The sequence below is a fragment of the Vigna unguiculata genome, chromosome 5 (assembly GCF_037176805.1).
Source record: "Vigna unguiculata cultivar grain cowpea cultivar isolate G323 ecotype 2 chromosome 5, ASM3717680v1, whole genome shotgun sequence".
Lineage (NCBI taxonomy): Eukaryota > Viridiplantae > Streptophyta > Magnoliopsida > Fabales > Fabaceae > Vigna > Vigna unguiculata.
Genome location: NC_140796.1, coordinates 5154404 through 5170353, shown reverse-complemented (window position 1 = coordinate 5170353; position 15950 = coordinate 5154404). Strand labels below are relative to the sequence as shown.

Here is a 15950-nt window from a genome sequence, read left to right as displayed (position 1 = left end):
TGTTCTAGTGTGATATATTTGTCAGTTATTTTTTGTATCATTATTATTTTACTCATTTGTGTTGATAATCAATCTAGAAGATTTGTGAGATATTTCATTTCTCATATAAGTAAATATTTTAAATTTATAAGAACATACAAAAAAGGGAGAAAAAGAAAATCTATTTTAGCCTAGATTAACCTACTCTTTAATACTAGGCAGTATTACATGATGAAAAGTTGAACCTTCTTTTTGTTTGTTTAAAGGAATAATTTGAAAAGGCGAGGATGAAACAAAGTGACGCGACGTTAGAAAGAATTGACACCCTTATCACCATCGATGCGACGATGGCAGTTATCCATCCATTCAACTCCAAACATCCAATTATTGATTGAATAGGTCAATCCCATGCCACCACATTCCTCCTTCAACTTTCTATATGATACAGTATAGTGTATTTATTGACCTCGTAAACAAACACATACAAATCACAAACCGCTACACACACATATTGATAAATTCATTTTTACAACTATTTTGAAATTTGTAAACTGTTATTCATTCAAATAAACTTGTATTGAAAATGTCTTTGGATATTAAAGTATAGTGAGCCTTTTCAAAAAGGCAATTGCATGCTGTCAACTGTGAAATGGCGTCATATGTTTCGGTCTATCTTCTGCCTATTCTTCCCACAAAATTACTTTTTCCATTAGACTATCACGCATGTCATATAATCTTTGACGCTTTCTTTGTGTCTGTTGGGAATCTTATCATTCTTTGTAGCCTTTTATTAGCCATTGAGCCATCGTCATAGCATTGTCGGAATTATTTTCCTCAAATATATTCCTTTTTCTTCCCTATTTATTAATGCTGAAATATTGACGCGATTAATGTTATAATATCTAGACCCAATCATACCAAAAAAAAAAACAATACACTGATTTTTTTGCCAAATCAATCCATATTTAGTATAGACCAACACTAATATATTTAGTACTCTATAAAACTTGCGTACACTAAACATATATTCCCCTAATACATATCATACATTGCCTGCCGGTTAATAACAGAAACAGTGGTTCTAGAAAAATTTATAACCAATCTAATACTTAAATTCTGGTAGAAAAAGAGCATGCAAGTCATACATTTTATCTTACAGTACAAATTATTTTATTGAACAACTCATACAAACCTTCAACAACAAAAAAACCAGTAAAATCCATATGTGCTTGCACAGTTAGAAACTACTGAGAAATTACTAATTTTTGAAGATAAATCAGACCCATTGCCATTGACACCATACCAGCCTAAAACCAACCCAGAAAACATCAAGACTACATCAAGACTGACATTTGATAAAAGAAACTGGCCCTGGCAACTTCCTTGACCAAACAAGTGGAACTCTTTCTTTGTGATGTTACAAACATTAACTCACTATGATAACTTAGCTTTTAAAGCACCAAGTGGGATCTTACTCAAGACCTTAGCATCAAACACAACATACTGCTTTTTAATCTCAATAACTGCCTTCTCTGCAAGTGGATCTATCTTATCCTCGTACTTCTCATATAGCACAGGAGCCGTGTGCAACAAGATAAAAGCTGCCCATGTAATCAAGAATATGTAAATGAACTAAGTTCCATACAAACTTTTGTAATAAAATTTTCTAGATAAAAGGAATACTAATTACTTACTTATGTAGAAGAGGGTCAAGAAGTTGCACCAGTTCCCCACAATTGACAGAATCCAAACGCCAGCAATAACCTGACATCCACAAAGAAGCATCAAACTAGGTACCCATTTATCTATCAATTAAAGCAAAGCAGCTTGCAAGAAAGCAAGAAGCGGTACCACTTTGGTAAGTTATAAATAACTGACCCAAAACTTCAGACATTATTTATGAAAAACTTTCATTTAATATGTGCATAATGATGACAAATGGTTTTTGAAGTCACACACCATAAGGAATTTCTTCAAATCTCTTCCAGAACCAATATTATGCAAAACAGCAAATGCCCTGTTGATTTCAATCCTCAACGCAGATGCCACTTGCAGGAATGGCTCTTCGGGAAGATGAACTTCTGGAATGCGAGGTGGAGATCTGCAATACATATTTTAACATTCCCGAACAAGAGTTTAGATAAGGTTAAACCCCAAAACACAAAACAACATATTAAGAAATTCCAGAGACTCACTTGTGAATAAAAGTATGAGCATTGGACCACAAGAACAGAACTGCGAGCAACAGTATCAAAATGTGGCACACCAGAGTAAGAAAGTGATACTCAAGCAACTCAAACAGGACCCAAACAGCAGTGGCTCCGCCAAGCACGCCAGCAGATATCTTCTTGTTCCTCCACAATAACACGTCAGCAGCTGCAAAAAGGTAACGAAAAAAGAGTCGTAAGATAATAACATCATAGACTGATACTTCTTTGGCTCTCTCTCTATATAACCACACACAACAGCACATAATTCTCCATTCAATTACTTATCATCAAACAAACAAACACTCCGGTATTCTTCACGAAACATCAGAATCATCACGAACGCAGCCCTAGTTAATTTCATAACACAAGCTATCTATTATCATCCAAACCGAGACTGCAGCTAAATTCAACTCACCTAGAATTAAAAACCACCTGGAAACATAATATATAATAAACCAGAAACAGGGAAAGCTCGCAAACATTAAAAACACAATTTTGAGAAAATCCAGTTAACCTAAGAAAGCCACCAAGAGAAGCACAACATATTAGTCAGCATCTAGGTAACCCCGTTAAACGATAAGCGACATGAGGCAAGGTCAGGCCAAGTCAAAACATTTCCACATTATAGCTTTTCTCAAAACGCAATAAAACGACGACCAAAATAAGAGAGAGAAGGAACAGAATATAATTTACGTTTTCCGGCGCCCAAAACGGAATGAACGGGCCTCTCCCTGCCGAAAAGGCGGAAAACCTTATCCTTAACGGACGAAGTGACCGTTTTTTCGGAATCCGAATCGGAAGAGGACGAGGAATCGTGACCGTGAAGCTTCTCGCTTATCTTATCCAGCAACGATTGGTCGGCGGCGGCGCCAGTGGTGACGGTGCTTTCCGGTTCCTCCGCCATAAAGCCGAGAATTTTTCAGATCGAAAGAACTCTAACCCTAATGCGTCGATTTCGGAGCACGAAATGGGAGAAACTCCCTTCTTTCTTTGGTTACAGTTGTTGCAGTGAGTATGAGAGTAGGGTTGGAGAGTGCGAATCTCAGTATGGTTTTATATCAGTCGAGAACATCGAGGTTCGTGTGTCCGAACCTCACGCTCGGTGAAGATTTGAAATCGAAATAGGAAATGACGGCGTTTGAATTAGCGATGACTGTAACGAGGACCTCAACTCCCAAAGTATCTTTTTCTGAAATATACATTTTTGAAAATAATGGTAAAACTAATTTTTTTAATTTTGTTAAATAAACTACAGAGAAGTTTTTTTTATATATATTTTAAAATAAAGGTAAATTTCAAAAATAAAAAATATCACATGTCTCCTCTCACATATTCACTCTCATTTAAACTTTTTCATCAAATTTTTTTCTATCATTTATTTTTCTCGCCTTCCATATTTTAGTTATTTTTTCTACATTTTTTTAAGTAACATATTATCTTCATATTTTGTTATATGCTTAAGGTGAGGGAAAGGGAGGTGCAAATTTGAGAGAAACAAGTCGTGATTTTGACTTGTTGATATATAAAGTGTACAACTAATCAATGTTAAATATATAATTAATTATATTACTTTAACTATAGGTGCTCTATTTTTTTTATGCATAATATGTGTGCTTTTTAATATCATAATTACTCATTTCTTTCTGACCAACTAACATTCTTTTACTCGTTTCTTTCTAAACAACTAACATTATTTCCCTCGTTTCTCTCTGTTTTTTTCGTATTTATTTATTTTATTTTCATTTTTATAATAAACAAAGTATTTCATAGTTTTTGTTTAAAAAGTTTGATATAGATCTATTATCGCTGGATTTAACCTCTCCGTTAGTTTTATTTTTATTAATTTGGTTTTGGAAATAATGAAGATGGAACTAGAGATGAAATAAGTTAAAAAAATAGGGAAAAAAACGATTTAAAAATTATGTAACAAATAAGTAGATGTCATTATCTTTTAACTATAAAAAAATTACATTTATGTGAGAAAAATTGATGAAAGATATTTATATATTAATAAGTTGTCTGTAATGAATTGATTGGAATATTGGGAAAGTATATATATATATATATATATATATATATATATATATATATATATATATATATATATATATATATATATATATATATATATATATATTATGACGTCATACTCTTTTTTCATACCATTTATTGTTTTAAATCATTTGATCAAGCTTCTAATGAAATCAGAATGTCTCATCTCCTTGAAAAGGTTTAGATTTCGTTAAGCTTTAAGTTTTACTTAAAAGTTCTAATAAGAAGAAAATGATCTGATTTTAAAATCAAATTTAGATTTCTTTTTTTTAATTTTCTTGTATTGTTCCTCTGACCTATGATGTGCTTTCAATATATTAATGACCACTAATTTTAAAATTTTAAAATATATTTAAAAAAAATTAAATACCAATAAAGTATAATTCTAATGTTGAGCAGAGGACCATAAAAAAATATAATAGAGAGTCTAAATTTATTAAAATAACACCAAAAGAAAAAATTAATTTAATTTCTACCAATTAAACTATTTTCAACATCAACCAACAATTTATCATACAATAAATTAGTTAAAACTCAATGTCATCGATCTCAATAACATGTCAATTCCAATTTAAACATTCAATATAACATCAATACGAATTGAAACTTGTCTCTACTAGGTTTTTCACCTTCATTGGTGTATATATAAATTATACATGTAATTAATCTTGATAAACTAAAATAGTATCCCCTGCTACTAAAATAATAAAATTCATACGTTAATGGTTTTCGATGCATACGAAACTCTAAAATAATAAAATAATAAATAAAAATGCTATTAAAATGATAAAAGTCATATGATAGTAATTTTCAATTCATACGAAATTCATGAAACATTAAAATAATAAACCAGAAAACCAGTTAAATAAGAAAATTCATACGAAATTATATTTTTTTATTCTTAGAAGTTAATAAAATTCAATTCTTAAAAATTAATAAATCTCAACTGCCACGTAATATTCTTATTTTGTTAACTCAATCAGTTGACAACAAACATATCATAAATGTTACTGTCTATATAGAGTTTGATATATATGTCCAATTTCAAAGAAAGGGCAGAAAAGAATGTTAAGGGATGTATCGGAAGAAGATAATGTACCAATACTTGAAGCTGGAAGAATGAAGACAGAAGACAAGACAAAATGTACAGCTTAGAAAAAATTAGGTCAGAATGTATTTTACTAATTAATTAATTAATATATATATATATATATATATATATATATATATATATATATATATATATATATATATATAAGGGTTGCAATTAATTTGATTAGGATATGTTTTATATAATTACTATAATTACAAGGTTGCAATTAATTTGATTAAATTTTTTCATTTATTGTAACAATAATTTGCTTTTCTCAAAAGAGGACATTTCATAGTTTAGGTGTTCAAAATATGTGAAAAAATAAAGTATAGCAATTTTTTTCATATATTTGTGTATCCCAATTTAGAGGTTGTAACATAACATAGATAGGAAAGTTTGAATAAATGTTGTCAATAAATTCTGATAAAGGATCACAATTGTACAATTATAATATTTAAAAACACATTAATAACATTCAAATATAAAGGATCCTAATTGTAATAATACTTAGATGATAAAAATATAATCAAACCTAAGCAAAAATAGAGCATGGTAAAAACATTACATAGATATAACTGTTGATTTATTTGACTATAAGAAGTTTGTGTTAAAAATAAAACGTAATTGCTATTTTATAACGTAAGATTTTTTTTTTTCTTTTGTTATTGGAAAATTTTCAACCAATATAAAAGTCGTCCTCAAATTCAATAAATTGAATTTATAAAAGCATTCCAACTTATTCTATGGAACATTTAGTGAATGGTTTTTACAATTTTGGAATTTTGATATTTACCCACGATTTGAATACTAATATATAATAATTTTAAGAACCACTTTTTTATAATATATATACACGTAAAAGAATCCAATGAATAGAATTTTAAATAGGAGTATCTATAACTATATATAAAGGGGATTCCCTCTTTTGTGTCCACATTTCATAATTCCAATTTTACCCTTTACAATTTAATTATTTATTAAATTTTTAAAAATTAACGGTTAATTTTACAAGTTTTTATAAAACTATTTATTTATCTCCTTTTTCTTTTTTCTCATACTATTCATCAACAATTATTTTTTTCATATTTTCTCCATACATTTCACTTTAATTTTTATAAATATACTTTTATTTTGTTCATTAACTTAATAACATTACAATATCATCAATTATAAATATAATTCGAAAAATGTGTACACGCAGGCGCGATAGCGCCTGTGTTTACACTAGTAATAACAAAACAATTTTATATACAGTTGTTAAAAATAATATTTGAAAAAAATATAAAACACTTAAAATCGTAGTTAAAACTCGTGTTAAAAGATTTTAAATTTAATTTGATCTGATCTAATATCATCCATCAAACAATTTAGGCATGGACTTGCCGATGGGAGTCATTAGTTGTACGAACAAAGGTTGTTGAAACCATTATTCCCACAAACCAACTTCGATCTTCTACACTTCAAAATACAATGCAATATGTGCAGTTATAAATTCAATAATACTATGCATTATACATATGGATATAAAAGAAATTACCTAATCAACTCAATTTTACAAAATTAACTTATATTAACTTATATATTATAAAAATTTCATATTTAATTAAAAAACTTTCAACATATTTTTATATATATTATACTAAATATTAATAAATAATATGATAATAAATAAAATAATATATTTAACAAATAACTCATTTTATTAAAATAACTCTAACTTATAATTTTAAATATAAATTAAGAAGTAAATTTTAAATATAATTCGATTTTAATCGAAGTGAAATTTCAAATAAGATGTTTTTTTTATTTCAAAGGGACAATAAATATTGATACTGTAAATGTTTTGTTGATGTATTATTGAACTCATTATGTGCAGATGCTTCCGATGCCTAAAAAAGGCTCGGTGTGTCAGAAAGAAAGGAACTTTTATTTGTTTCGTACAAAAGCCAATGATGGTGGAACCAGTTCTGCACTGAACTTTCTAAAGTATGAATTAGCTCAATTACCCTCATTTCATTTCAATTTGCATTTGGACCCTCAGATGGATGAATGAAAACAGGTTTCACTACCGGTGTAGTAGTGTACCACCAAAATGGATAAAGATAGAAGAAAAGTATGTAGTGTGTTTCAGAAGCTACGAAACCATGATGTTAAATCAAAATGAAATGTTTGAGATTAGATTCCACGTCCAACGCATGCTGATAAATGGACTTTGGCTCTTACCTAGTGGATTATCCAAAACACTGTTGTGACTTTTAACAAATGCTTATAATTTCAATCACTGATAATAGTGATGTCAATTCACAAAAATATCTTGTATCAGAATAGTTTGTGAAAACACTAATTTATCTGTGTATTTAACTAATGCATGCATAAAGTGGAACTGTAATAGTAAAAAACTAGCAAGTGCAGATGATTATAGAAAGCACTAGCAAAGTGAGGTTTTCTATTAAATAACCACTTCAATCTTTTTCTTTAAAAAGCTCAAGTGTTTCCACAGTTTGGATTTAGAAAAACCATTTTTCTAACATATGAAAGCTTGTTTTTGTCAGTAAAGACAAAGTCATAAATGAACTGCAAGGTACCAAACCAGAAGAGTGGTCTTATTATTAATGAATTAAAAGTCGAAACTAGCAGTGATAGTTCATAAACATCGTTCTCATAGCATATAGAAACCTCTTTGAAAAGACAAAATCGAACTATATTTAAAATTAAACTGTAGTTGAAACTCTGCTGAGTTTTTTCTGAAGTGAATGTAAAATATGATTGACCACTAAAGGGTTTGGGTTGACGATGACGACTTTGTTAAAGTAGAGAAGAATTAATGTTTGAGAAAGCTAAGGGTTACTGTGTTCCGTGCATGTAAGCGTGTCAGGGATTGTTTGACATTCTACACACTGAAAGGGATATTTCATCTAATTGATGTCAGGAAGTAGAATACAACAAGAATATTGAGAGAAAGAATGAAGAGATATCAAATACATGCTGTCTACACATAACGACAAAAAAATGGGTCCATGAGTCAAGAGAAAAATGGAACCCAAAAAGAATCGGTATCTTCTTGTTCTGAATCAAGTATCAAGTGGAGGCAAAGGCTAATGCAAATGGGTGATGCAGCAGCAAAATTAAGCATTCAATTTGCGGCTCAAAGCACCAATGACTGCAGAAAGTGCAGAAAGTGCTCGACCCAAAACAACTGGTCAAAAGGGTAAAAGTATCAGAGAAAAATAGCTTTTTTTTTTTTGTGTATATAAAGTGATAGAACTGAAAAAAAAATCTTAATAATAGATAGATAGATAGATCCTCGATTATATATTACAACTATGAACAGAAGCTTATTTGGAAAATTACTGCACAGATGATTTTACTGATTGCGCATCATCATGTTTTTTAAGATTCTGATACACATTACACGTGTTTCACAAGAGACTCGCGACAAATACTCACATTCCCAGAAAAGATATACTCCAACCAGCTTTGGAGTTTTCAATCTCAAACACTCCAATGAGATGAAAATTAACTTCAGTTTCATGAGTACATGTTTTAGTCCACATTGATACGAATGGTTATGCGGTGTCAAATCAATCAAAATAAACTTATGACCGTTTGTTTTATCATTAAAAAAATCGAAATCAGTTTCATCCGTTGATACTTACAATCCGGAACTGAAATTAACTTCATTTAACTCTATTAAATTCATTTTCAAATGCAAAATCAGTTTCATTAGAGTCCAAAACAAACAAACAGTGTACTGACACGAATCACGATCACGAGCCGCACCGAGAACCATGGTCGAACAAAACGAAAAAAAAGAACCCAAATTTATAAAGAAAAACATTTACTTGAATTAATATTATCTATGTAAAAGAGAAGAAACGGAACACCCCACCCCAACTAGCCCTAAGAATTTTCCCCATTCCCCTCGCATCAAACCTAAATCAAAAAAGAAAAATAAAATAAAATAAGAACCCTCCATTTCCCCCACCCCACCTCTAAAAATAAAATAAAAATCAAAACTTCAAAATCTCCTCCCAAAGGCAAAAACTACATCACAAATTAATCCAAAAAGTAAAAAAAAAAAATCACCTACTTCGCCTTCTATCGGCGGCGTACTGAGAGAGCGGCACCACCTCCTGCAGCGGCGTGGAGAGCGGCGTCGGGAGCGGGGAGTTGCGGCAAACGGGGCAGGTGCCTCTGAGTCTGAGCCAGGAATCGAGGCAGCAGAGGTGGAAGAAATGACGGCACTCGGGCATCATCCTCAGCATCTCCGAATCCTTGTACTCGCACAAACATATGGAGCACGTGTTGTTATTCCCGTTACTATTCCGCGCGTTGTCCCTGTCGAACTGGAACCTGGGGTAGGAATTAATCACGCTCTGGTCGAGCCCCAGCGCAACGCTGGCCTCCTCCTCCTCGTTGTCGTCCTCCGCCACGAAGATGACACGTGGCAGGACAACGCCGTCGGATGGATTGGCGGCGGCGGTGACGACGGCGGTTGTTTGGGTACGGTGTCGGGTGGCGCGGCAGCAGAGGTAGGAGGAGAGGAGGAGGGTGGAGAGGAGAAAGAGAAAAGCGAGGGCTATGGCGATGGAGTAGCCAAGGCCAAGGTGGGTGAAGTGAGGAGAGGGAATTGAAGGGGACATGGAGAAAGAGAAGGAAGAAAAAGAAGAAGAAGAGAAAAAGGAAGAAGAAGAAGAGAAAAGAGATTCTCCATTTGGGAAGGGTAAAGGGTGGGTGAGGGCTTCAGCTGCTGCATTTAATACTTTGTTTTATTTTTTTATTTTCTTCACAGACTCATCTCTCAGCAGAGGAGTTAGTCTGCATTAAATTCTGCGAGTGGAAGGGAGTTACTCATCACTCACATTATCTATCATACATCTTTTGACTTTCATTTCCTCAATTTCTTTTTTAATTTTTTCTTTAATACTCATTATTACATTATAAATCAATCCGATATTGCATTTGTCTTTTTGTAAAAAAAAAATCAACAAAACTTATTACTTTTTAATAGGGATCACACTATAAATTTGTTTTATAGTATTAATGGATTATGAATACACTGTTTTTTCTAAAAATTATCATTCATATTTGCTTCTAAGGTAATTGTTAATTGTTCTTCAATTCTCGCAACTAGAGTTTTGGGAGGATATATTTGCAATGCAAAGTCCATGCACATACCATGTTTAACTGATGATTATGTTTTTTTGATGAACCAACATTGAATAGATCTCGAGTTTAAGTTGTCAATTCAAGCAATGGGGCAAAGTCGCATGTTTTTTGGTAGTTAAAATGTTAATTAAGTATGATAAAAACAAACCTTGTAATGAAAAATTATAAGTCTTATACAGTAATTATTTTTATTAATTTCTTTTTACTCCTTTATGATAACAATATGTTGGAAGTGTTTAATTAGAAAGAAGCGTGAGTTATTTTTTGTATTCATGTTGAAATGATATGAAAGAGGTGTCCAAAGAATATCCAACACATGAATGAACTCAAGAAATAACTTTTTTTAATTATGATATGGTTGAAAAGTGTAAACACAGCTTTGATATTTATCCCAAATTATCATGTCTAGAAAGTGTTGAACACATTGACAAATTATTGTGTAGAGGTGTCAATTTTCCCTAAGTTAGGACTTCGCCTTTCTCCACTTTGGTATTGGAGGTTGGTTCTTGGCATTGAAGGGAAACAGGGGAATAAACTACTTTCCATTACAAGACACTACTGTTTTGTTTTGGAGTCTGTTTTACTCTCTTGTCTTCTTTCCAAATTGGTAATCTTTTTTGTTTTAGTTTAATATTGGGATAATGGTGTGTGGGGTGTGAGGTTGTAACGTGAAGTTGCCAAAAGAAAAAGGTTTGGGATTGGGTGAAACCTTTGTTCGTGCGTGCTACAACTGAGAAAAAGGTTGATGTTGTGTTCTGGTGTCGTGGGGTGTAGAGAAAGTGAGTCTTGGAACAATTTGATTCACCTATTTGCATTGTTGTCAACAATGAAATCACCAAATCAAACTAGGCTCAGAGATTAAACAACACGGTTCAATATTTGATTCCCTGGATTTTGAAAAAAATAAGCAAATGCTTAACGGTAATCTTAGTGATCTTAAATCTATTAGACTTATTTATCGAATATAAATAAATGTAATTCCACCTTATAAATTAATTTTATAAAATTAAATTTTGTTTATTTAAAACAATAAAAGTCATTCGAAATATATTTTAATAAAATTTGTTGTTTATTTAACTCATTATGACATTTGTTATCGAGGTTGGAAATAAAAGAATAAAATTAATTCATATGAAATTTTATGTTGAAAGAGAAATTTAAAATTTAAAATTTTGGCCTTGACTTTGGTGGAGAATAAAAGCATCCTCTTTGGTGTGATATTCCCTTAGTACGTTTGAAATCAGAAAGAAAGAAATAAAGTCTGTCGTTATTTATTCTTCTTTGTGTAATTCGAAGAATTCATTAGCACAGTTGAACAGCCCAGGCGTTTCTTCCTACTAAAACATTAATAATAATATAAAATTGAATGGACCCAACCTGCTTTTAATAACGCATAATTATATATATATATATATATATATATATATATATATATATATATATATATATATATATATATTAAAAACACACACATACTGAAGAAATCGCATTGGGGGTTTCTCCTTTGAGCTGTACCAATTAATTTATTTTAAATTTAGTGTATATATATTTCAAAAAAAGATAAGTTATACCATCATTTTTATTTTAAAAATCATATATATGTTTTTAAACCATTAAAAATGCGGAACACATGTACATAAAACAAGTTATAAGTGGGGATGAATAAATGAATTTGAATTAATAGGAAAAAAATAGAAAGAAACATCATTTTTTTTTATTAATTAAGATTAACTTGTGCATAAGATAATATTTAGATCTCTTATCTAATTTCTCATCACTTTTCTAACACCACAAGAAAATTGTGTATTATCAACAAATGTAATTTATTGATAATAGAAAAAATTCGTTAGATTCTTCTTGACGTGGATTCTTTATGTCTTACAATATGTTCATCTTTATATTCGGGTTAATGGTGATTTGGTTGGTTACTTTACTTGTGATAGAAAGGTTAGACATGAGATTCTCTCTCTCCTTTTCTTTTTTGTTTTGCTGAGAAGGTTTTGAGTAGAGGCATTTTAGAACTTATTTCTAAGAAGCTTATGCGTCTCATGGTTGGTCCTCGGGGGATACAATTTTCTTCTCATACCTTCTATGCTAATGATACACTTTCTCTAGTTAATGAGTGAGTCCTACTAAAAGTTTCTTTTATACCACTATGCTTCTGCTTCTTTTGTTATCTATTGTAATCAAGGATCTTTTCCTTTTACACATTTGGGTGTGCCAATTTTTTTGGGAACTCCCAAGCCATATTTTTTCAACCTTTGGTTGATAAGATTCGTAATAAACTTGTTTCTTGGAAAGAGAAGTTGCTTAGTATGATGAAAAGAATTTAATTAGTAAATTTGGTAGTTGTTGGCTTATATTCTTGTAGATTTCGGTTTTACATATGACTTATTAAGCTTCTTCTTGAAGTGGAATAATAGATTCAAAATTTTGTTTAGACTAAAGATACACATAAATGGGAATTGCTCAATGTTGGTCCATCTTGTGTGGTTCTAAGTTGAATGGAGGTTTGTAGGTTACTAATATTCAATTGGAGAATAAGTCTATATACTATGTTTAGCTTGGGAGTTTTCTTATGACAAAATGATATGAACCAAACTCATGCATATTCAATTTCTTAAGTCTAAGTATCATAAATATATGTTCTTTAAATCATCGTCAATTTGACATGGTATTAAGAACACATATGATGTTGTTTCAAAAAATACCTTTTGGACACTAGGTAAGGATGATTGTATTGATCTTTGGAATGATCATTTGTGTTCTGACATTTGCATATCTAAATTGGCTAGAATTTCTTATTCGAACAGAGTAATATTATACTTTGTTGTTACTTCGACCCAGACAAGTACTCACTAAAACTTTCGATATTTTATTGTTAGTTTATGTGATTTTTCTTCTTTGATGGTTAATGTGGATGATAATGTGCCTAATTGGATTATGCATGATACTGGTGAGCTTTTTCAAATAGTTGGAAAAAAAATTTACTCTTTTAGTATGAAATGTGTGCATTGGGGAACTTGATTTGGTTGAATGAGGTGACACTAGTTAAAACTTTTGCTCTTTTGAAATTTTTGTGTGGTCGTTTATCTATTGATTTTGAAACAAAGGAATAGTTTTATGCTCTTGTATTCTTTGTGGGATAATAATGTTGAATCTTTCTCTCATTTGTTCTTTCATTGTTCTATTGTTATATGGTTGTGGGAATGGTTGAAGGAAGTTTTTCAAAATTTGCAGGTTTTTTTCTTTGGATTTGGTTGTTCAGTTTATGAAGTCTCTTTGTAGTTCTTTGGTTAAAGTGATTAAAGTGATTGCCATTAGTGCACCTATTTGGATGATTTGGAGGATGATAAATCATAATAGATTTTAGGATCCAATTGTGTTTCTTTTTGCTATTTTTCAAACTAAGGAGTTAATGCATATGTCTGAGAATAAAAGAAACATATGAGTAATATTATTTATGATTTCTTGGTGCTAAAATTTTTCAATATTCAAACTAGAGAGGGTATGGTGGTTTCATTTATGAACGTAATATGGTAAGTTCCATTTGCAAATTGACTTAAGGTGAATATTAATGGTACAACTCATGGTTGTGCTGATTTGACTTCATATCTGGTATTTTTAGAGGAAGTTAGGGTGACTATGCAGGTAGTTTTTCTGCTTTTTCAGGGGTACAAACTTCTATTTATGTTGAACTTATGAACCCATTTATGCTTTGGAACATGCTTAAAGGGATGCTTTTTACAGGCTTTGGTTAGAAAATGATTCTTCTTTAGGTTGTCATGCTTTTTTTTTGGATCAACAAGTGGTTCCTTAGAGTCTTGAAAAGAAATGGCTTCAATGCTTTCGTTTCTGTATACATATTCAACTAAAGTTTTTCATCTTTTTCGTGAAAAGATTCACTGTTCTAGTAAGTTAGCTATTTTAGCTTTTATTCATAAAGAACAATCTAAATGATATAATGTTTTACCTTTATGTATTTATTTAGATTTTTTTTTTATAATAGATATAGTTTATCTATGTTTCATGAAGTAGGAATTTTATCATAAGTTTGATGTAATCCCGTAATTTATATTGCTTTATTTTCTTTTTCTCTTTTTAATAATTGTTAACATTATAACAAATGATTGATGACCCCATTCTTTTCAACAAGTGAAACCAATATTCAAAATAACTGCATTCAAAACCCTTTTCTCCACTTGTATTGGTGTTGTATAATCATGGTTTACAATATTAAATGCATACAAGCTAACCATCCTGGATCAGATCATTGTTTTAAGTTAAACTAAGCAATTGAGGGGGTGAGGTTAATAAATTGAATTTGTTATAGTTGCTCACTTGTTTATGTACATGTGTTCCGCATTTTTAGTATCATGTCATTGAACAATGATAAAAAAAAGTACGTAATTTTTGGATACTCAATTATAATAACTCCGACATGGAAACATACTTCGTGCATAAGTTATCACATTTTGAAATTTGCAAAATATGTTTGTATATTTATGATTATGATCTCTTAATTTTAAAAATGGTTTCATTTATGATTTTAATAACACTATATATGGCAGGTAGTAAACACAATGTATATTCTTATATCAGAAGCAGAAAAATATGAATAGTAAATGAAATAAGTAATATAGATATATAATTCAAACTTTTGAATATAGAAAGTCAGAAACATACCTTCAAAAACTTAAAATAATAAACTACTCACTCTCAAATATCAAATTTTTGGTTAATTATAAGTTATGTGAAGTTAGTGGGGTATTTTTTATCGGTAATGTATCTCATTCAATAAAAAAACTTTTGAATAAGAAAAGTTTATTGAGTGAACAATAATCATCAATAATTACTCATGAAAGCAGTTTCCATTTTGTGGGAACCATTGGAATGTTGAATAATGGAAGAGTTGTTATTCTCGTATCATACCAAACATCTACTGTCTCGTCTTTTTCATTATAATTTTTAGTTACTATAAAATAAATAATTGTTAATTTCAGTTTTCGTAACTTTTAATTTTTAATTTAAAAATACCATTTTGGTTCCTTTTTAAGTGTATTAAAATTATTTATTTAATTGAATTTTCTTATTTCCAAAATTTGAAATTATTATCTTTAATTTTTAATATTTATTTTAGATGTTTATATTATCTCTAGGACCTATGAATTAGGATAATGATATAATGCTTCAGTTTTTTGACCTAAATTTTACCCGCCTACGTGGCATGGATTATTTAATATTTTTTAAATCTTATAGTAATTGGAGGCAGCATCCCATGTTTTTTTGCATGGTGTGCACGCGTGCTCAATTGGGGAAACATTTTAAAAAAATAAACTACGTTGGTTCGGTTTTCCCTTGTTCTTCTTTCGCAATGTTCTTCTTCCACAAGATTACACAGACACAAAGCTTTTTCTTCCCCAAGAGCTTTTTCTTCCCCAAAAGCC

General features: G+C 30.5%; 2 protein-coding genes across 2 annotated transcripts; both read right to left on the bottom strand.

Moving 5' to 3' along the window:
* Positions 1-1125: 1125 nt before the first annotated feature.
* LOC114186004 (reticulon-like protein B5) lies at positions 1126-3345 on the bottom strand. The gene is made up of 5 exons (XM_028073995.2): positions 2883-3345; positions 2175-2355; positions 1939-2080; positions 1674-1743; positions 1126-1580 (listed from the first exon to the last, which is right to left on the bottom strand). The coding sequence occupies exons 1-5, from the start codon at positions 3091-3093 to the stop codon at positions 1414-1416; spliced, it is 771 nt and encodes a 256-aa protein (XP_027929796.1). The 5' UTR covers positions 3094-3345; the 3' UTR covers positions 1126-1413.
* Positions 3346-9138: 5793 nt separating this feature from the next.
* Positions 9139-10161, bottom strand: LOC114185625 (RING-H2 finger protein ATL67-like). The gene has a single exon (XM_028073466.2). It carries the CDS (start codon positions 9975-9977, stop codon positions 9417-9419), a length of 561 nt encoding a protein of 186 aa, XP_027929267.1. The 5' UTR covers positions 9978-10161; the 3' UTR covers positions 9139-9416.
* Positions 10162-15950: the final 5789 nt, after the last annotated feature.